At 34.3% G+C, this 23,222-nt stretch overlaps 1 protein-coding gene across 50 annotated transcripts in view; it reads right to left on the bottom strand.

The window, feature by feature from the left end:
* The window catches only part of DLG1 (discs large MAGUK scaffold protein 1), a 306,584-nt gene that overhangs the window by 127,122 nt on the left and 156,240 nt on the right, over positions 1-23,222 (bottom strand). For 24 of the 50 annotated variants that reach the window (XM_078350557.1, XM_008981435.5, XM_078350559.1 and 21 more), the window contains one exon: positions 5,672-5,770. The exons of the other annotated variants lie outside the window; for them this stretch is intronic. In XM_078350557.1, the coding sequence (XP_078206683.1) occupies positions 5,672-5,770 (99 nt within the window). The remainder of the gene's footprint in view (positions 1-5,671; positions 5,771-23,222) is intronic. 50 annotated transcript variants of the gene reach the window in all.

Here is a 23,222-nt window from a genome sequence, read left to right as displayed (position 1 = left end):
AAAGACTGAAAGCTTTTCATCTAAGATTAGAAAGAAGGCAAGTAAGTCTGCTTTCACCATTTCTAATCAACATGACACTAGCTGGAGTCAGAGCAATTAGGCAAGAAAAAGAAATAAAAGACATCCAAATTAGAAAGGAAGAAGCAAAATTATTTGTTCACAAATGATATAATCTTATAAGTAAAACACCCTAAAGATTCTACAAAAAAACTGTTAGAATTAATAAACCAATTCAGCAAAGTAGCAGGATACAAAGTCAGTATACAAAAATCACTTGTATTTCTTCTAACATTGAAAAATCTAAAACAGAAAATAAGAACACAATTCTGTTTATCATAGCATAAAAAAGAACCAATCTTCAGCAGAATACTGAGTCTCCTAAATGTTAAAAAAAAAAAGAGAGAGGGAATTAACTTCATCAACGAGGAAGTAAAAACCTAGTACAATGAAAACTAGAAAATTTATTTATGAAATAAATTAAGAAGACATAAATAGATGGGAAGAGATCTGTGGTCATAGACTAGAAGACTTATTATTACAAAAAATGTCAATATTACCCAAAGCAACCTACAGACTTAATGCAATTCCTATCAAAATCCCAATGGGGTTTTTAAAGAAATAGAAAAATTCATCCTAAAAGTCACACAGAATTTCATGGTACCCTTAAAGCCAAAATGACCCTGAGAAAGAAAAATGAAGGTGGAGAGCTTCAACTTCCTGATTCCAGAACTTACAACAAAGTTACAGTAATAATAACAATCTGGTCCTGGCATACAGACAGACATATAGAACAATGGAATAAAACAGAATCCAGAAATAAATGCCATATTCAATAATCAACCTACAATGGGTCATGATCTAAACGTAAAACCTAAAACTATAAAATCGTTAGAAGAAAACACAGGGTGAAAGCGAGACAATGGAATTGACAGTGATTTTTCGGATATGACACAAAGGCACAGGTAAAGAAAGAAAAAATTGGTAAGTCATATCTCTGACAAAACATGAGACCCAGAATACACAGAAAACTCATAAAACTCAACAATAAAACCAAACACTCCAATTAAAAAATGGTCAAGGAACTTGTACAGACATTTTCTCAAATAAGACATACAAATGGATAATAAGCATATGAAAAGATGTGTCACTAATCATTATAGAAACACAAATCAAAATTAAAATGAGATGTCACCTACACCAATTAGACTGGCTACTATTTAAAAAACAGAAAATAAAAAGTGTTGGTGAGGATGTGGAAAAACTGGAATCCTTGTACACTTTGGTACAAGGAAATCTAAAATGTTACAACCACTGTAAAAATAGTATGGTGGCTCCTCAAAAAGAAATAAAAACAGAATTACTGTATGATCAAGTAATTCCACTGCTAGGTATAAACCTCAAATAATTGAATGCAGTGTCTTGAAGTGGTATTTTTACATCCATATTCACAGCAACATTATTCACAGTAGCTAAAATGTGGAAACAATTCAAGTGTCCATCAACGAATAAATGGATATGGAAAATTTGTTATTTATACAGGAATATTATTTAGCCTTCAAAAGGAAGCAAATTCTGATGTGCTACAACATGGATGAACCTTGAGGATTTAATGTTAAGTGAAATATGCCAGCCAAAAAGATAACTACTGCATGATTTCACTAACATAAGGTACCTAGAGTGATCAAAATCAGAGACATAAAGTAGAATTGTGGATGCTAAGGGATAGGCTTGTGGGGAATGGGAGGTTATTGTTTAACGGGTATAGAGTTTCAGTGTGTAAGATAAAGAGTTCTAGAGATGATGGTTGCACAGCAATTATGAATGTAAATAATACAGCTGCACAGCAAATTTTAAAATGGTTAAGATAGTAAATTTTATGTTATCTGCTTTTACAATAAAAAAGTTGGTAAAAAAATATGTAACCTCAATCTTATTATGAAAATGCATTAAAAACAAATTGAAGGATATTCCATAAAATAAATAGCTGGTTCTCTTTATGGCATACACCTGACAGAAGACACACTGTGGAGTTATTCCAGATTAAAGGAGACTATAGACTTTAGAAAACTAAACGCAAGGTGTTTAGGTCTTCAGACTGGCCAAGTGATCTGTTTTGTCATTTTTGTTTTGAAATCTATAAAGCACATTGTTGGAGCAATCAGTAAAATAAAATTTAGGTATATAGACAATAGTATTATGTTAATGTCATTTTCCCGATTTAGTTCATTGTACTGTGGTAATGTTCTTATAAAAAAAGTATTTAACATTATAAAATAATAGTATTTGGGAAAGGCACACAAATCTGTCACTTCCAAATGGTTCACAAAAAAATGATATAAACATATAAAAAGAAAAATTCATAAAGCAGATGTGGGGAATTTGGGTATAAGTATATGAGACCTTTTTTTTTTTTTTTTTTTTTTTTACTGTTCTTGCTAAGTTTGAAATACTGTGAAAATAATACAAAAATAAACAAAAAATTCCTTTCCAACAGCAAACAGAATAAGGGTACTCAGTCAGGTGTTAGTAATTAAAAAGGCTCATCCACATAATCCAAAGTATGCTATATTTAACATTACCCACAGAATAACAATATATCAAGTCATGTTTTAGGTTATACTAATGATCCAATCATTTAAGACCCAACACTCAGATGTTTCATGAAATTTAAAAGGTCCAGAGGCACTATGATGCTCTGCTTTAGACACACTTCTAATGTAATTACTCTCACATAAAATGTGGCAGTTATTTGTTAACTTGTCTCTTGCATAAACACCTAGTAGGCTCCTAGAGGACAGAGACAATATTCTATTCATCTTCAAAGTACATGCTCAAATATCAAAAAAGACCACACACAATAAATTAGCTCTAAAGCATTTTCAATAATACCTTAATTAAATGATAGCTTTTCAGAAATCACAGAAATAAATGTTCAAAACATCTATTTTTAAAGCAGAGTATTTATTCCAGGGTGGAAATAAGCCTCTAGATTTAATAGGCTGATATCACAGAGATTACGTGTTTACATTCCCAGTAAGAAGAACTAGTATCTGTTACCTACTCTGTACTCAGTTTCTACATGGAGAAACTGATGCTTTGAGAAGTTGAGTAATTTCCACACCATCACACATGTAGAAATAGGTGAAGCTAGGAAGTGGTGGAGTCAGGTACGACTATAAAGTCCACGCTCTTTATGCAGTCTTAAGCAGCAATTCAGTATTATCTTTATCTGTGCCACTCTGCATAATAAGCATAATTCTGATGTGTAGAGGGCTTTCATAAAGTACAAACAATATGATCAATATAAAAGTACTCTGAAAAGTATAAAAGTATTCTACAAATAATGAAAGACAATATACCTTTTAAAAAGTTATCCTCTATGTATCTTTCTAATTTGCCTGACTCTCAAACTCATTTTAAAGTAGTCAGGTTGGCCTTACTCCCCAATTTTAAAAGAAGAAGGGGGTATAAAACTCAGAGAGGGTAACCTGTTTGAGTGACAAAGACAGACCAGGTTCTAAATCTTTTCTTCTGCTTCTATTTCTAATACATCCTAATGCATCTAAATGCAAAGTAGTGGATCTTTTAAGAATACATATCCACTAAATATGTTGAAATTGGGTTATATGTTAAGTATGGATTTTAAATTTTACTTGGAGATAGACTGCTTTAGTCCATTATTTTAATTTTGTAATGTACATATTATACTTGACTAATTAGGAACACAATTATTCTGAAAAGTAAGGTATACTCACTGGCTTCTTACGTAACACAACATAAATGGTTCAACTATCCTTCATGAACTTCTGTAGTATATTCAAAACCCAAAGTGAAGCTATGCAGAATAAAGAGGTCTTTTTCTTGTGTATCCTTAGCAAATACCCTCATTAAAAACAAACAAACAAAAAAAACGTGTTCCTGAGTTTCCTGTCTCAGAGCAAACTATGAGATAACACTAAGAATATAAACAGCCAAGATTATGTGACAGTTGCTGTGATGTGTACTTCCCATGCATTAATTATCCTCTCAATCAGTGTAAAACACCTCAAGTTAGTACTCCTGTCCATCTTCAGTGTTACAGATGAGTAAGTGGAAGTTTACTGTGGTTAAGTAAAGTGTGTAGTTACATACGGTAAGTGGTAGGACTGGAATTCCAACCCCAGGTCATTTTGACTCTAAAACCTATATTTTTATAAGGCTATGCAAGATCTCAACAATTTTCAAATGTAGTAAGATGTCAAGTTAGATGTTAAGCTTGGAGTAAATTAACCAGAGAATTCATAATAGGAAAAGACAGGGTCCCAAATGAATATAAGAACAGAGACTGATACAAACTCTCAAAGGATTCCAGAAAACTATTTTAACACCAAAAAGTTCACTGAAGTGAGAAGAGTAAAATAAACTTTCAATTCTACTTAAAAAAAAAAAAACTGTACAAATAAACTCTACCTATTTGGAAAGATGTTACATCATTACAATGTTATAATAACCCTTAAACTGCTCACTCAGAATTATATTTTATTTACAAATTCAGTTTTTCTCCTGCAATATAGAGAGAATATCCATTTGGATTCATCTATTCATTGTTGATGGATTTATGACTTAAATTACTTTTATAATAAAAATTATATGCAAGTAATATTATTACAATTCAGTCTTTTTACAATAAGTCTGAAGTCATTGTAACATTGTAATTTCCTCTAGAATTCTTGGTTATCTGGATGTTCTTATTGACTTCACTTTTTAGAGGTGAAAGGCTTTGAGATGTGAATAACTGCAGTTGATATCTCACTCTTTTCCCCAGTGGAGCTTATTTTGAAACTGTTTACACAGCAAACATGATAATGTGTACCCAGATTTTATGCTATAGATCAATAATGGCAAAAAAAATCTATGTGTGCATTTATTTATAATTTAAATGAGGTAATAGTCTTTCGTACCAAAGACCTTTATTATTATCTTTAATAACAGTACCATTATTTTGACTTTGGATAACTGTTGGAAGGCCAGTTTATGTCTCAAGTCACCCCTAGAAGTAGTAAAGCTTTCAAAAACTAAAAATGATTAAATTCTTTCACATTTGGCTATTATTTTATTTTTAAACTGTTACACATTATTTTTAAAAAATAAAATTTTACAACAGATTTACAGAAAAGTTGTGATGACAGCACAGAGAGTTCCCATATACTCCAGATATGCTGGTTATTATTTTTACCTAATAAATGTGAATTATGTTATCTAATCAAGTAACAGAAGAATATTTCCAAAATATATAATGGGAAACAAAGTGCTAAATAAAATGATACATCCAGTACAAGATCAAAAGTACAATGATTTTTACTAACTTTAGAAAAATTAAGTTTTTTAAAGTAAAAATGTTAAAAAAACTGTCTTAAGCAGATTTACAAGTATAAACACATGAAAACCAATCTAAGGTTCAATATTACGAAGTTCACAATGTGTCTCATTTCAGTCAACCTAATAAAATGGCAAATCTTGACTCCATTTATATTAAATCCCAAATGTTTAATTCCCTAAAACTACAATTTGAAGCCCAAAGCAAAGTACCAAATTTAACAAAAAAAGTACCTAAACAATTTAAAAAAGGACACAAATAAAACATTAAAAGCAAATTAAATTTTTATAAAGAAAAAAGGAAACTAATAAAAACCTGTGGTATGGTGGGTAGGATGACAGTATTCTCAGCAGGGACTGGCAGGACAGGGATCACAGGGACAGTGGGAGAAGAGGGAAGAACAGCTTCTGTTGGCTAAAAATCATCAATGACAAACAATCAGGAAAAACACCAAAATAAAAAGAAAACATATAACAGAAAGTTGTGCCATAAAAATAAATTATAATTTTCAGAAATAACTATGCCACAGCTAAACTATTAATACATTACACTAATATAATTCGAAAATTCTCTTTAGAAATAGTTATACCCCCATAATACTTTTAATGATCGTGTAATTAAAATGAGTGACTAGTCTTTAAATGCTTACATGATAATAATAAAAGATTATCACTTAGGATATTCCTTCCCTCTCTAGGAGATATTTTCTCTAGCATTCAGAATACATTTGACTGCTTTCCTCTATGCATTCAGAAGCTAAAATTATATTAGCCCAATCAGGCAGACAAAGAGAATTTACAAATCCACAAACATAAAATTCAAAGTACTTCAAAACTGAATATATAGCATTTAAAGTATCTGTGATATTAACTTCTGTTATCAAGAACAGCAATAACCTGCCTCAACATGCCTGTAATTAATTCAACTAACATTCATTGTCTACTATATGCCAGACATAGCCAATAAAAATGAAAAAAACAATGCAGAGAGAACCCTTGTATAAATTAAACTAAGAAGTTTAGTGTTTATCTGGCTTAATTTATTTTTAAAAGGATGTAACTGGAACACAGGGAAGTTGTTTTGTAATAAGACCCATTTGCTATATAAATGAAATAACTTACATATGTAAGAAAAACACTAAAATCAAGTAGATGAGGACAGCCTGGCTTAACAGGCCTTAAAACAGGAAACAAATTGCCAGACTAAAAAGTAGGCTTATCTTCATTGCTAAATAAAAAATAAAACTGCAATGATGACCTTTTTTGCCTATCAAATTAGTCAAATTAAGATTTATTAAAAATGCATGGAGTCTCTTCAAAAATGGTGCTGAGACAACTGGATATCCACATGCAAAAGATGAAGAAAAACACTAAAATCAAGTAGATGAGGATAGCCTGCCTTAATAGGCCTCAAAGCAGTAAGAACAAATTGCCAGACTAAAAACTAGGCTGAGATAACTGGATATCCACATGCAAAAGATTAAGATCTATAGACCCCCCTGTCTCATATTATATATAAAAATTAACTTAAAAAGATTAACAACCTAAATATAAGATTTGAAAACATAAAACTCTTATAAGAGAACATAGAGTTAATCTTTGTGACCTTGGATTTGGCAATGGATTCTTAAAAACCATAAGTGACGAAAGAAAAATATCAATTAGACTCTATTAGAATTAAAACCTTTTGTGCACCAAAGGGTATTATCAAGAAAGTGAAAAAACAGCCTACACAATGGGAGAAAATATTTGCAAACCATACATCTGATAAAGGTTTAATATCCAGAACATTTAAAGACTTTTACAAGTCAACAACAAAAAGAAAAACAACCCAATTAACGAATATGCAAAGACTTGAATAATTTCTGCAAAGAAGATATACAAGTGGCCAATTAGCCCATGAAAAGATACTCAACATCATTATTCATTAGGGTTACACAAATAAAAGCTATAATGAGATATCACTTCAGCCTTACTAGAGAAGTCTCCAACTAAACAAAACAAAAAAACAAAGCAACAGGTGGTGGCAAGGATGTGAAGAAACTGGAACCCTGGTACAAGGCTGGTGGGAAGTGTAAACTGGTACAGCTTCTGTGGAAAATTTTGGTGGTCCCTTAAAAACCTAACCATAGGGTTAGCACATGATCTAGCAACTGGGTAGGTAAATATGCACTGGGTAGGCATATATCCAAAAGGGAAAGCTAAGACTCAGATACTTGTATGCCAGTGTTCAATGCAGCATTAGTCACAATAGTCAGAAGGTGGAAAGAAATCACATGCGTATTCGGAGATGAACAGATCGATAAAATATGGTAATATACATACAATGAATATTATTCAGCTTTAAAAATGAATCATGCTAAAAGATGAACCTTTTTACAAGAGAATTTTACTAAGTGAATTAGCCAGACACAAAAGGATAAAAATTGCATGATTCCACTTAAAAGACTAGTAAGTTTTGTTACACATATTTTACCACAATAAAAAAATTCCAAAAGTTTTAAAAATGGCATGAAAACTGGTCCTTTCACACTGCTATTGGAGATACAAATTCATACAAACTTTAGAGAAAGTAATTTGGCAGTAAATATCTAGAGCCTTAAAAATGTCTAAACTCTCTGACTTGGTAATTCTAGAAATCCTAAGGAAATAATTTTAAAAGTCAATGTTTTAAGGTATCTCATAAGGTGTTTTAAGGTATTAAGGTTTTAAGATATTCTGTTGAACACTGCTTCTATTTGGTGAATTGTGGAATATTCTAAATACCAAAGATGTCAGAATGGCTAAGTAAAAAAGTAGAAAAATGAAAACTATATGAGATTGAGGCCAGGTGTGGTGGCTCACACCTGTAACCCCAGCATTTTAGGAGGATGATGCAGGTGGATCACCTGAGGTCAGGAGTTCAAGACCAGCCCGGACAAGGCAAAACCCAGTCTCTACTAAAAAAATCACAGAAATTAGCCAGGTGTGGTGGTGCACAACTGTAGTCCCAGCTACTCAGGACGGTGAGGCAGGAGAACTGCTTGAACCTGGGAGGCAGAAGTTGCAGTAAACTCATGCTACTGTATTCTAGCCTGGGCAACAGAGCAAGACTATCTCAAAAAAAAAAGGAAGGAAGGAAGGAAGGAAGGAAGGAAGGGAGGGAGGGAGGGAGGGAGGGAGGGAGGAAAAGAAAATTATATAAGATTGAATGTCATACAGATATTTAAAATTATCTGTAAGAACAGTTTATAAATTACCTGGGGTATTGCTTATGACATAATATTAAGTAAAAAAGGGAAGATAAAACTCATGTAAAAAAAATGGAAAGAAATGTCTAAAAAATTTATCTCTGGGAGCAGAATTATGAGTGCCTTCCCCATCCTTGCTTCTTTATTCTGAATTATACTTTTCCAGTTGTTGACAAGGAACACACAGTGGTGGTGTTATTAATATGAATGCAACAGGAAGGATGGGCGATTCATTGGAATATTAACAGAAAAACAATTATCATGATCTTTAAGTATCATTTTCTAAAAAAAAAATACTGAAAATGTATTTCACATTATGGACTCCTGTTACCTGGATTTATTATTTCCAGTAGAAAGAGATTTTTAAACTGCTGGATTTTGTGTTTTCTTTCTCTTTCTTTTCAACGTTCCTAGTCCGGGATGATGAAAAGTTCTGAAGATGGAGAGTGATGATACTTGCACGACACTGTGAATGTATTTAATGCCGCTGAACTGTACACTTAAAAATGGTTAAAATGGTAAGCTTTATGTATATTTTACACAATAAAAAAGTATATTAGGAATAAAGACTCTGTGTGTAGCCTGGGATTCCAATCACCATTTATATATTGTTCCTGGAGGAAAAAAATTCTGAATTTCATGTTATGAACTCAAAATTAATAACAGCAGCAAATGACATTCACTGTCTGAAAACTCACAGGTTCTGACTTCCGATTTCTGAATGTATAAGAAAAGTGTCGTGGTTTTGTAAGAAATGTGCCTGGATCAAGTGAATATACACATGGAAAAATCAAACGAATACTGATTCCTACCCTTAAACTTACATAACATTAATTTCAGTTGGTTTGCTGACATAATTGAGAGACGTAAACAATATAAAGCTTCTAGAGGATGATATGGTAGAGTATCATCATGACTTTGGTGTACATGACCATAGGAAAGTGCGTGTTGCTGAAGCCCAAGCAAGGTGAGGAAAGCATCTGTGCACAGGGAGTGAAGGGGAAGCAATAGCCTGACAAAGAATGTTGAAGCCTAAGCATTGTAAGGAGGGTGTCCACCTGGGCAGAGCAGTAGTGGCAGCCTGATGTGCGTGGTTGGAAACGAACTGAGACAGATAGTATGTAAAAGGCAGTAGCTGTAGTCTGGCATAAGGTTTTGCACTGTCAGGGACTAAACAGGATCTTTCGGAGCTTGAGCAGAGTGACAACAGTGTCCATCTAGGGCAGCAATAGTGACAGGAGATTGCTTATATAGGGGGCATTTTGATCCAATAAATAAATACATGAAGGATACTGAGAGCAAGGTTCTTCATGTCAGAAAAGGGAGTTATTAGTATGGAAAGATAGAAAATTAGCATGAGAACCTATGGTGTTACACTATAATTGGAGGTATTGGTATAAACAGCTTACAATATATATAGATAAACACAAAAACAGACATAAATGGGTATGCATGCACGTACATAGCTCTGCTAACTGTGAGGACCTAGGAGCAGTTAACGGCTCAACAGCATGAATACACCTAGCATCCAACTCTTGATTTCTAAATACTCATTCTGCAATTAAAAACAACACAACACAAAGCAAAGCAAAGCAAAACAAAACCATGGGTCTTTGGAGAAATGGCTGATTGCAGTGCTAGAGCTCAGAAAGTACAATATGAGTGTAGACATCCTGCTGTGCCAGAAAATAAAGGAAGTGCTCAAAGAGGATGACAAAAGACACAGAAGTTGGCTTGAAGGGCTGCCACTGGCCAGACTGGGAACAATCTGTGCCTCAATTAATGATAACAATGGCATAAAATATCACTGAATAAAACAGGAATCTGGGAGCCCATACTGATACAAACAAATACATGAGTAAACAAATGAAGATAAGAGCATTTCCATATAACAAAATGCTAATTAAAATGTAATTATGGAATTATAAAATCATTTGGCAGTCATCATAGTAATAGAGTAATTCATTCAGGAAATATTAATGAATATTAAAAATTCCTGCTGCTGCTGAGTGAAACGTCCATTCCAGTGGATGAATGGGATATACTCATACAAAAGTGTCTCTTCTCAAAACACTTATTAATTACAGTGGCAAAATCTGCAGATAGTATCTTAATCAAGTGATCAAAGTTAACATCACCAGTAACGGGACAAATCAAAAGCATGTATTATGTGATAAGATGTAATAAGAGTACAATACTTACAGGATATTCCCACCAAAGATGTGTAACTTGAGTCTAATCATTAAACATTAGACAAACCCAAACTGAGTGATACATTACAAAATAACTGGCTGTAGTCATCAAAAGTGTCAAAGTCATGAAAGTCTAAAGTTATTTTTTAAATTCAATTTTATTCTATTTTTTAAAACAACTTTACTGAGGTAGAACTGATATAAAAAAACTGCACATATTTAATGTACACAATTTGAGCGTTTGCACAAAGGCATACAACCCATGAAGCCATCGCCATCATCAAAGTAATAAATGTATCTATCACCTCTAAAAACTTCCTTGTAGCTCTGTTGTTTTTTTGTTTTGCTTCGGTTCTTTTAAGAACACTAAAGTTTACTTTTTAAATGTTTGAAATGTAATATATTAAATGTCAAATATATTAAATGTCAAAATGTAATATATTAAACTTATTTTACTAATAGTCTCCAGCCCTAACAATTGGATAACAGCTGATTAATAATTTACTTTGATAGTCAAAATAAGACAAAGTACATGCTTATGTCAAATTTCAAGGCAAAGCACAAACATTTTCTCCACTGGGCATCTGCCCTCCAAAATCCTTTATGATAAACTATGAATCCTTTAATGTTACCTTTTAATCCCACTTGTAGCCCTTTGTCTCTGAGCCTCTTCTAGAATCATCTTCTTTAGATGAGTACATGAATACCATTTTAAAAAATTCTCAAATAGCTGATACCATCTTAACCCATTCCACTCTCTATAGGGCACTGAGCAAGTTCCTTGAAGGAGAATATATGCCCCTGCCTCTTCCTTAAGGCAGGCAAACACTGCTGACAAAGTAAATGACGTTATCAACACACACAATTCCCTAACCACAAATGATAATCGATTCTGGTAACAAAGAATCACGGAACAACAAAATAATTCATTTAGTTCACTTGAATCAAAAATACAACTCTAAACAACTAATAATCAAATGAAGGCTGACTGATGAGGAACAGCAAAGATACTAGATCTGATAACAGGATGCTTTAGGCACAGGTTTTAGAACACAGTAAAACTCTGGGGAGCTGTGTAAGATTCTAAATTAGAAAACGTGAAACTTAAGATTCCAGTATAAATAATCAGGCAGCAATATACAGTAACCATTATATTTTGATTATTACAAAAAAGAATACATTATAGCATTTTAAACTTGAAAACTCTTATGTAACTATTTCATTAATTAGCCAGTGACTGTTATGCCATTATCCTTGTTCTGCTCCATTTGTATCACTCAGTAAGATCAGATGGAGAGGTTTTTTTTGTTGTTGTTTTTAAAAAAAATCTTGACCATGTGACTAGCAACGGTCTCAGTTGTTTCTATCCATAGCAACACCATAGAATCATTAGCCTCTGAGGCTGCCTTCAGAGACTTGTTTCCATGACAACAGAGCTATAATATTAACAGTCACAAGGAACACTGCAGAAAATTGTAAATTTCTATAAAACTGGATACATTGTACATATTTTAAAGTACCTTTTAAAAACCAGTATCAAATGGATGGCTATCTGAAAAAATGTTTAAACCAATTTGTTTTTAGAGATTCTTAATTTTCTCTAAGCTTTATATTTTACATCTAATTTAAGATCTTAAAATTATAGAACCAGCACTTAAAACACAGATTTTCATAAAAGTGGTCTGAAGCCTCATTACATATAGCCACGTACATGTGTTTTGCACATCGACATTTATGACCAAGTACCGTCCTCCCTCAATTTGATTCATTAAAAAATAAATGTATATTGAATGAGCTTACTACTTTTATTAAAGCCCTTGCTGCTTAAAGCAGCTCAAGTGGTTTTTATTATATACATATGAATCCTGATTAATACAGGAAGAGACAGAGGGACAATTGGGAGTCTACTGTAATCACCCAGCTGAAAGGTTATTGGTGTCTTAAAGTGAATGGTGGTAATATTGAAAATGGACGTATGAGTAGTCAAATCAAGACATATTTTGAATGTAGAATTGTTGTATCTTGGTGACTGATGGGAAGTCTGGAATGAGGAAGGTCTATTAACACTCACAATAGCCACTCAAAATGAGGTAGCAAGGCTATCGATTTAAAAACATTTTCTCACTAAATAATTAAAATAACTTTCATGGCATAAGATGAAACTCCAAAGACAACAAATGAATATACTATCTGATAACTAATAGTAGTTATTTTACATTAACATGTTACATTAATGGGATAAACTGATCCCAGAATATAAACAAAGATTCACTACCATATTTTTTAAATTTAACTTTTATTTTAAGTTCAGGGGTACACATGCAAGTTTGTTACATAGGTAAACTTGTGTCGCTGGGATTTGTTGTACAGATTATTACCCAGATATTAAGAATAGTACCCATTTAGTTATTTTTCTTGATCTTCTCCCTCCTCCTACTCTCCACCCTCTGATAGGCCCCTGTGTTCTTATCACTTAGCTCCTACTTATAAGTGAAAACATGCAGTATTTTATTTTCTATTCCTGCATTAGTTTGCTAATGATAATGCCCTCCAACTCCATCCATGTTTCTGCAAAAGACATGATTTTGTTCATTTTTATTGCTGCATAGTATTCCAAGGTGTATATGTGCCACATTTTTTTAATCCAGCCTACCATTGATGAGCACTTAGGTTGATTACATGTCTTTGCTACTGGGGATACTGCTGCGATGAACTTATGCATTCATGTCTTTATAACAGAACAATTTATATTCCTTTGAGTAGATACTCAGTAATAGGATCGCCAGGTTGAATGGTATTTCTGTTTTTAGTTCTTTGAGGAACCCATCACATTGTCTTCCATAATGGCTGAACTAATTTACACTCCCACCAACAGTGTGTAAGTGTTCCTTTTTCTCCACAAACTTGACAGCATCTGTTGTTTGTTTTTTAGTAATAGCCATTCTGACTTGTGTGAGATGGTATCTCATTGTGGTTTTGATTTGCATTTCTCTAATGAAAAGAGACAAGCTTTTTTTTTATATGATTGTTGGTCACACTTTTGAAAAGTGTCTGCTTATGTCCTTTACTTTTTAATGGGGTTGTTTTTCTCTTGTAAATTTAAGTTCCTTATAGATGCTGGATATTAAACCTTTTCCAGATGCATAACTTGCAAAAATGTTCTTCCATTCTGTAGGTTGTCTGTTCACTCTGTTAATAATTTCCTTTGCTGTACAGAAGCTCTTTAGTTTAATTAGATCCTATATGTCAATTTTTGCTTTTGCTGCGATTGCTTTTGGTGTCTTCATCATTAACTCTTTGCCAATCCCTATGTCCAGAATGGTACTGCCTGGGCTGTCTTCTTAGGTTGTCTCCCAGTTTTGGGTTTTACATTTAAGTCTTTTATCTATCTTGAGTTAATTTTTGTATGTGCACTTCCATATTTTTAGAGAAAATGAGATACATGTATTAGCAAATCTTTTGGTACCAATATCTAAGATGGCAAGGAAAAGTACCAAGTGTTGTGCCACAGTTGGTAAGAATCTTATTTTGGTTTTGTATGGCATAATTAATATTCTTAATCTAAGTTCTTTGGTTCTTTGTTTAAAGATATGCTGTAATGTGGCATGTTTCTCTGATTAAATGTCAAAGAAGCTATTTAAAAGTAAGAGAGAAACTAAAAAAAGCGGCAAGCCTTTTGAATGTTTATAGAAGGATAAAATATAGCACAGTAGATTTATAAAAACTCTGCTAAGGAATCACTGTACTCAACGGGGGTCCCATACCTTGAGAAAAAGGTGTTTTTTATGGTTTAAATCTGTTTTTTGATTCAAATGCCCTTTTGCCCTGTCACTGCCAACAGGTATCTTCCACATAAACTGGTGTAATAAAAACCCAACAATATGTTATTTGAACAAGCTTCATATGACTTCTATGTCACAACTATCTCAGAAGCAAACTTATAAAACTAAATACATTTTTAAAGAAATTAATAAGGGTATTAAAATGTAAATCAGTAAATTTTGGCTGGGTGTGGTGGCTCAAGCCTGTAATCCCAGCACTCTGGGAGGCCAAGGTAGGAGGATCACCTGAGGTTAGGAGTTCAAGACCAGCCTGGACAACATGGTAAAACCCTGTCTCTACTAAAAATACAAAAAAATTAGCTGATGTGGTGACGCACCTATAATCCCAGCTACTTGGGAGGCTGAGGCAGGAGATCACTTGAACCTGAGAGGCAGAACCTGAGAGGGGGAGGCTGAACCTGAGAGGTGGAGGTTGCAGTGAGCGGAGAATGGGCCACTGCACTCCAGCCTGGGCGGCTAAGTGAGACTCCATGTCAAAAAAAAAAAATTATCATTAAATTTAAAACAAAACAAGGTAAAAAGGAAAACAGGTCTAGCAATTACAGAAACATGAGTACAAGTATGTTAGTTCATACAGACAGACCATCTAGTTCATAAATCTATCTCTACTTGTAAGATTCATAATATTCAGTTAAGGTTTCTTATCTCTTTATTATGAAAATACAGTATTCTATCAGCATTCAAATGATGGTCTTGTCCTGGCAAAGGATGAGCCAACCACTAAAAATTTAAAGTAAACAGAGACCTAAAACTTAAAGATATGGTTACACAATAGACAAATGGGGATGAAATTACCAATTGCAACATGATTTTTTACCTGTTTTTTATCAGAGTGTGGCCAGAGAAATAAGCACAACCACAGACTTCATGACTAATAACCTAAAATGGGCCCTTAATGCTTCCCAGTAATCAAATTTGCCTTATATTATTCACACTCTACAAGTCCATAATGATTCAGGACCCTGTTATCACTCTCTTGAGTTGTTTACTTCTATTTCTCCCCACACAAACACACACATTTTCTATTGTTTCTTTCCTTTATTTTTCCTCCAGAATACCATATAGAGTCATACATCACATATCAATATTTTGGTCAACGATGGTCCACATGTATGATGGTGGTCCCATAAACTATAACAGAGCTGAAAAATTTCTACTGTCTAGTGATGTCATAGCCATGGTAATATTGCAGTACAATGTACTACATTTGTGGTGATGCTGGTGTAAACAACTACACTTCACTGCCAGTCGTATAGGAAGAAGTATAACACGTATTGGACCCTTCTCACAAGACTGTGCCGAAAGCAAAGAAGGAAGCTCCTGCTTCTCCTAAGGCCGAAGCCAAAGGGAAGGATTTAAAGGTCCACGGCCACACAAAAAAAAGATCTGCACGTCACGCACCTTCCGTTAGCCCAAGACACTGAAACTCCGGAGGCAGCCCAAAAATCCTCCGAAGAGCGAGAGCACCCAGGAGAAACAAACTTGACCACTATGCTATCATCAAGTTTCTGCTGACCACTGAGTCCGCCATGAAGAAGACAGAAGACAACAACACACTTGTGTTCACTGTGGATGTTAAAGCCAACAAGAACCAGATCAAACAGGCTGTGAAGAAGTTCTATGACATTGATGTGGCCAAGGTCGACACCCTGATTTGGCCTGATGGAGAGAAGAAGACATATGTTCGACTGGTTCCTGATTACGATGCTTTGGATGTTGCCAACATAATTAGGATCATCTAAACTGAGTCCAGCTGGCTAATTCTAAATATATGTATATCTTTTCACCACAAAAAAAGAAGTATAACACACATAATTATGTATACTACATAATACTTGAGAGTGATAATGACAATTTTACTAGTTTGTATATTTATACTATACTTTTTATCTTTTATATATTATATGCAAAAATAAATATACACTGTATCCCTATTAAGTGACACATGACTGTATTTTAGATAATAATATATATTATCTGTCTTCTACTTTAATAGAACAGATTTCTGTTCTGTTCACTCCTATATATCTAGTGCCTAGAGAAGTGCACACAGGAAGTATTTAATATATATTTGTTGAATGAATAAAACCATGTGACTTCAAAAGAGATCAACTTCATCAGTACTCGAAAATGACTTGGGCAATAGATTGGGTAGGTGCAGTCTTCCTTCCCCTACACAGCAGACAGACATTGCTAAAAGATTCTTTCTGTGTTCTTGGGCAGCCACCACCAATCAGGTGTTCAAGATGTTTTGCAATTTGATAACCTTAGAACGTAAGTTTCAAAATGTAAAAAACTACCAGTTTCATGTTGTTCTCTATCTAGGAATAACTAATTGCCTAATAATGTCCCATTTGAAAATAAGCATGTCTTAGTCAAATATATTTGCTCAAAATATTTTCATCTATTTGCTATTCAAACTGCATTAGAAGTACAACTTCTCGCTGAGGGTTCATATTTAAAAACCCATAGTGCCCTTCCTCTGAGGTTCTAACTAATCTCAGTTAGGGTCCTTTGTTTCCCTATATAGCTACTTCTGGAAGTTACTCTTGATTTTACCTTGGCATTCTCACTTTGCCTGTTCAGTTCTCCAATACTTATCTAACCAATGCTACGTATTATATTTTTCCTGTTAAAATAGTTGCTGTAAAAAGAAATAAATACTCAATCAATCCTTATATTAGGGGTTGGCAAACATTTTTGGAAAGAACAAAAGAAGCTTTATGGGCCATGCAGTAATTGTTGCAACTATCCAATGCTGCCATTGTGGTTCAAAAGTAGCCATAGACAATACACAAATAGGCATGGCTGTATTCCAATAAAACTTTATTTACAAGGCCAGACATGGTGGCTCATGCCTGTTATAATCCCAGCACTTTGGGAGGCCAAGGCAGGTGGATCACATGAGGCAGTAGTTCAAGACCAACCTGGCCAACATGTCTAAACTCCATCTCTAACTAAAAATACAAAAATTAGACAGGCATGGTGGTACACATCTGTAATCCCAGCTACTTGGGAGGCTGAGGCCTAAGAATCACTTGAACCGAGGAGATGGAAGTTGCAGGGAGCTGAGATCGCACCACTGTACTCCAGCCTGGGCGACAGTGAGACTCTGTCTCAATACCAAAACAAACAAAACAAAAAAGCTTTATTTATAAAAACACGTGACAGGCTACATTTGGCCTGGAGATTGTAGCTTACTGACTCCCGCTTTAAGTGCGTTCTAAAAAGAGGGAAAGAAGGCTAATTAGGTCAGTGAAGAAAATAGAAAATGGCTTTAAGACACCTATGTTAACTTTTACTAACTATAGTTGGTTTAATTCTGTTGCAATTCCTAGTCTACAATAACAAAAATAAGCCAGCTGCCTCCCCCACAAACCATGAATGTGACAATTAAAAAAACAAGCAAACAAGATATACATATGGAATGTCTAAGTTTCACCTACAGTTCTTTAAAATACTTATAATTAAAAAGTCTATTTAATAAAGCTGTGCTCTTTCAACTGAAAGAATTTTGTCTCTATACTGAATATAGCCTTCCAGTTTGGAAAATTGTGATAAAAATGGTATAATTTTTGTTTTCTCTTTTTTTTCTGCTCTCCCTTCAAAATTCTGCTATGGTATTTAGCTTGGCTAAAGCAATTAATTCTAAGATTGATAGGCATCTTGTTTGCTTTCTATTTATCTTACAAACTAATTTCCAGCTGATCTCTTTCCAAATGTATAACCCTTCATACATTAGATCATCCTACCAAGATTTGTCAGATTTAAATACTTCTGAGAGTGGGATCTATTTTAATTTAAATGCCAAATTATTGCTCTTGAACGTGGGTGTTAAAAAAATAAACAAACAAATAATTAAATGCCAGGTTATAATCCCCAATTCTTTTTCTCAGAACAACGAAACAACAAAAATTGTAAGGCAATCATTTGGTTCCCTTCTGTCTCAGCTATAACTTCTTCATACTTCAAAGTTGCTTGGGTCAGTATGTCAGAGTTTTGATTTCACAGATACTGAAAACACTGTTCAGAAATGCAACCAAACCGGGACTTACTGAAGTAAAATGAATGTACAGGCACTGCTCCTGTTATGAAGTGAGGGGGGGAAAAGTCTTTTTAAATAGATGTCTGGAGGGGCATACGTTGTGTTTAGGCTTCTATAAAATTCCACTGCTCCCAGGTGTCACTGCCAGCTGGTTTGCACTTGCACAAAATAGGTCCAGTCTTTGTCGACTTATTTGCATATGACTGTAAAATTACCACATCAGTTGGTTTAAACTTTTCTTTAAAAGTTCATAATTGTAGGCTACTGTTCTCCACATAGTGTGAACAACTATTTTTACCTTTATCAAATTCTAAACTTTGATATAAAAATGGACAGCTGAAAACGTTATCTAAATATTAGTGCCAGGAAGTACAAGGAATAATTTTTTAAAATTTCTTTAGAGAAACTGATACTAAGTAAAATTTTAATGATAAAAATTTAAGTTCTTCAGATATGTAAGAATATAAATGCTTCACAATTTTTTCACAGAGGGCTTTGAATTACTGAAACTCACAACTTTACAAAACCTGGTAACATAGATTTGCTAGTTTTTAAGCCATAGTTTTATATAGAAATGGCTTGGGAAATTTATAGTAATTCAATTATATTTAGCAGTTCCAAACTTCCACTTAGCCAACATTAGATTAAATAAAAATTAACACCTATATAGCATCTGCTTATTCACTCAATAAATATTTATCAAGTGCATTCTCCATGCTAGGCTCTGGGGATACCAAGGGAAAAAACCACACACCTTGTAGCACCAGCTCTTGTGAAACTTACGGTTTAGTAAACTGACATTCAACAAAATCATTACCCAAATGACTACTGAATTACAGTTGTGACAAGAGGTATAAAGTATAATTCTCATGAAAACAAACACTGCTTGAAAATAAAGGAGAAAAAGCTGGGCGCGGTGGCTCACGCCTGTAATCCCAGCACTTTGGGAGGCCAAGGTGGGCAGATTACCTGAGGTTGGGAATTCGAGACCGGCCTGACCAACACGGAGAAACCCATCTCCACTAAAAATACAAAATTAGCTGGGTGTGGTGGTGGTGGCGCATGCCTGTAATTTCAGCTACTCAGGAGGCTGAGGCAGAGGTTGCGGTGAGCCAAGATTGTGCCACTGCCCTCCAGCCTGGGCAACAAGAGTAAAACTCCATCTCCAAAAAAAAAAGGTGAAAAATGTTGCTCATGCTGACTCTTGTCCTGATCCCATGAGCATGTGGGTCAATCATTTTTCAGTACTGTTATTAACACATTATTTTAAAGGTTAACTTTAAAACTTGTTTGAATATATTAAGAATATATCAATTATAGTCTGCGAAACTTCTTTATCACTATCCTTGACAGTAACGTCATCTAAACAAGACATCATACAGAAGCTACAAAGATGAATACCACATATTTCCTAACTATAAAGACCTTTTATCATAAATTTCAAATGTCTTCAAGCTAAGCCAATCTAATCTACATCAAGATACCAATTTTATAGTTTTTAATAGACTTTCTATTTTTTAAAGCAGTTTTAGCTCCCAAATGCCCCCTGCTCACACACATACATAAACTACCCATTTCCAACATCCAGGCAACAGAATGGTACATTTGTTACAATCAATGAGCCCACACTGACACATCAAAGTCCATAGTTTACACATTAGAGTTTACTTTGGGGGCTGGATATTCTATGGGTTTTGACATGTGTTTAATGCTTCCACCATTATAGTATCATACAGAATAGCTATACTGTCCTAAAAATCCTCTGTGCTCTATTATTTATCCCTCTCCCCTAACCCCTAGCCACCACTGATCTTTTTATTGTTTCCATAGTTTTGTTTGTTCCAGAATGTCATCTAGTTGGAAACAAAGAGTGCGTATTCTTTTCCTAGACTGGCTTCAGGTTGGCTTCTTTTACCTTGTAATATTCATTTAAGGTTCCTCCATGTCTTTTCGTGACTTGATAGCTCATTTCTTTCAGTGCTGAATAATATTTCATGGTCTGAATGTACCACACGTTATCCATTCACCTACTGAAGAACATTTCAGTTGCTTCTAGGTTTTGACAATTATGAACATAGCTGTTGTTATAAACATCTCTGTACAGGTTTTTGTGTGGACCTAAGTTTTCAATTCATTTGGGTAAATACCAAGGGATACAACTGCTTGATGGTATGGTCAATTTTGTGAGGTAAAAAAACTTATATAATCAGAGTAATCAATTACTTTTTGTTTAATCTTCATCTCTACGCTTTTCTAGAGTGTCCTATTGTACAAATGATTGGTTCTTAAACACCGTTTAAACACATTTTTGAGTCAGTACATGTTGGTGAACTGTAAAAGTTTCCAGAAAAACAGATATAAAAAAGACCCTACAGTATTTTTTTTGTGTAAAAGGGGGAACAACTGATTTCCAAGTCTGAGTCCTCGTATTAATTTCACAAGGTTAGTGGCCTTTTGAGTAGAAAATTAAGAAACAAATGTGTCTGCCAAGAGTCAGCATCTCACAATCAGCACAACAGAGCTTCTATCGTAACTGTGACTGTTTGGTTAGTCAGTAACAAAGGAGACTATTTCTACCAATTTACCTGGAAAATAACTTACTATTCATCAGAGTCAGCATTTTCAAAGCAGTTTAAGAAAACTGTCTACCTACCTTCTGTGTAGACTACTTTAGTACAAAGGCACTACACTAATGAATATGAACAATGCCATTCCTGAGATATGAAGATAAAAATAGTCTGGTCTGAGTTACATGGTTATTCCACTTACGGGGAAATTGAATGGTTTCTCTTCTCTCCCTACCTCATCTCCTTATGCGTATTTCTTCCTAAAGAGCAAGTAAGAATCATCAGCTAGAGAACTATTATAATGCTAAATAAAGTGTGGTGCATGCTTCACAGAAAAGTCTAAGGGAAAAGACAAACACATCTGCTTTGGCTCTCCTTAACACAAGTTTGTATGTCCCTGTCTCTGCACTCATTCATCAAATAGTTTCTGGTTATCTACAATGTGCCAGCCACTGTCACAGACACTGAGGAGGACACAGCAGTAAACATAACAGAAAACTCCCACCCACATGGAGCTGACAGTCAAGTAAAAACACAGAAAAAAAATTTATGATAATAAAGAATCAGGTAAGAAGAGTAATGTCTGGAGTGAAGGGGTGCTACCCCTTAACTTAGAGGAAGCAAAGAATATTAATTAACAAGATAGAAGTTAGATGTCTACTGCTGTAGTTCAGGCAATAAATTACTGAATCAGTAGTTGCAGACATACTAAAAAGTGGCCAGATCATAAATATATCTTGAATATAAAGCCAATAGGATTTGGCAATAGACTGGATATGGAACAAAGAAAAAAAGAAGAGTAGATAATTTTATGGGTTTTTGTCTTCAGCATCTTAGTGAATGGCATACTGAATAAAGATGTGAGATCAATAAAACTAGAAACTCTCTTTTTAATATGTTAACTTTAAGATGCTTAACTGAAGTGGAGATACTGCGTAGAAAGTTATATATAAGAGTCTAGTGTACAGGGTTTAACTTTGGAATAAAGATAGAAATACTGATGGTATTTAAGGGCATAGGAGTAGATGAGATCACCTGAAATGTGAGTATAAAAAGAGTTCAAAGACTGAGCCCTGAGACATTCAAACATTCAGCAGTAGGAAAAAGGAAGATACTGTAAAGGAAACTGAGGCTGGTAGAATATTAAAAGAGCAGTACTATCGACGAGTCAAAGGAGAAAAAAAAGAATTTAGAGAAGGGAGTAATCAATTGTGTTAACAGTTGTTGTAGAGTCAACTAAAATGAACATTGAGAACTGACTATTGGATTTGATAATCTTCACTCACACACAGAGTGTTTTTTTGGTTGGTTGTTTTACTGAAAGCTATTATAGCAGGTGTATATGCTGATGGAACTTATAGGGGAAATATAAGGACAGTATAGAGACAAGATAGATGATGCAGTGAAGAGAGAAGGGGATTTCAGAAGTTCTTGAACAACCAAAGGCACTAAGATCTAGTACAGAAGTGAATGGGTGAACTTTAAGTACACAGACAGTTCATTTATTTTAACAGGCTGGAACACACAGCAAGATTATTGATTCGTGAATAAGAGCAGGAATCAGGTATTAGAAGTTTAATGTGCAGTTTGCGATTTGGTACAGAGAAGGCAGAGTTGCAGTCTGGATGGTTTGGACCTTTTGTGGTGATGGAGACTAAAAGGGATGTAGGATCTAAAAATAGTCCTAATGATATGTTTGGGGGATGTTTAGGGGAGCCTGGTAAGAAGCAGATAATCACTTAAATTTAGTCATCTACGTGTGACTGGGTTTTAGCAATAGGTAGAAGGGAGTGTTAGTAGGAGAGGAAAGGTCAGGAAACTGGTAGTCACATCAAGAATTTGAAAGGCTCTTTGGGGCACCCTTCCTTAAATCCGGTAATTGAAGGTGTTGAGATCTCTTGCTCTTTAAAAAAAAGTAGATGGCTTGTACTTACAATTAACTTAATCATCAGTCAACAATATTTATTGAATGTCTGAATGTACTGCACTGC

This window comes from Callithrix jacchus, chromosome 15 (genome assembly GCF_049354715.1).
Source record: "Callithrix jacchus isolate 240 chromosome 15, calJac240_pri, whole genome shotgun sequence".
Lineage (NCBI taxonomy): Eukaryota > Metazoa > Chordata > Mammalia > Primates > Cebidae > Callithrix > Callithrix jacchus.
Note: the sequence above shows the minus strand (reverse complement) of the source record. Positions and strands in the feature narration are given on the sequence as shown.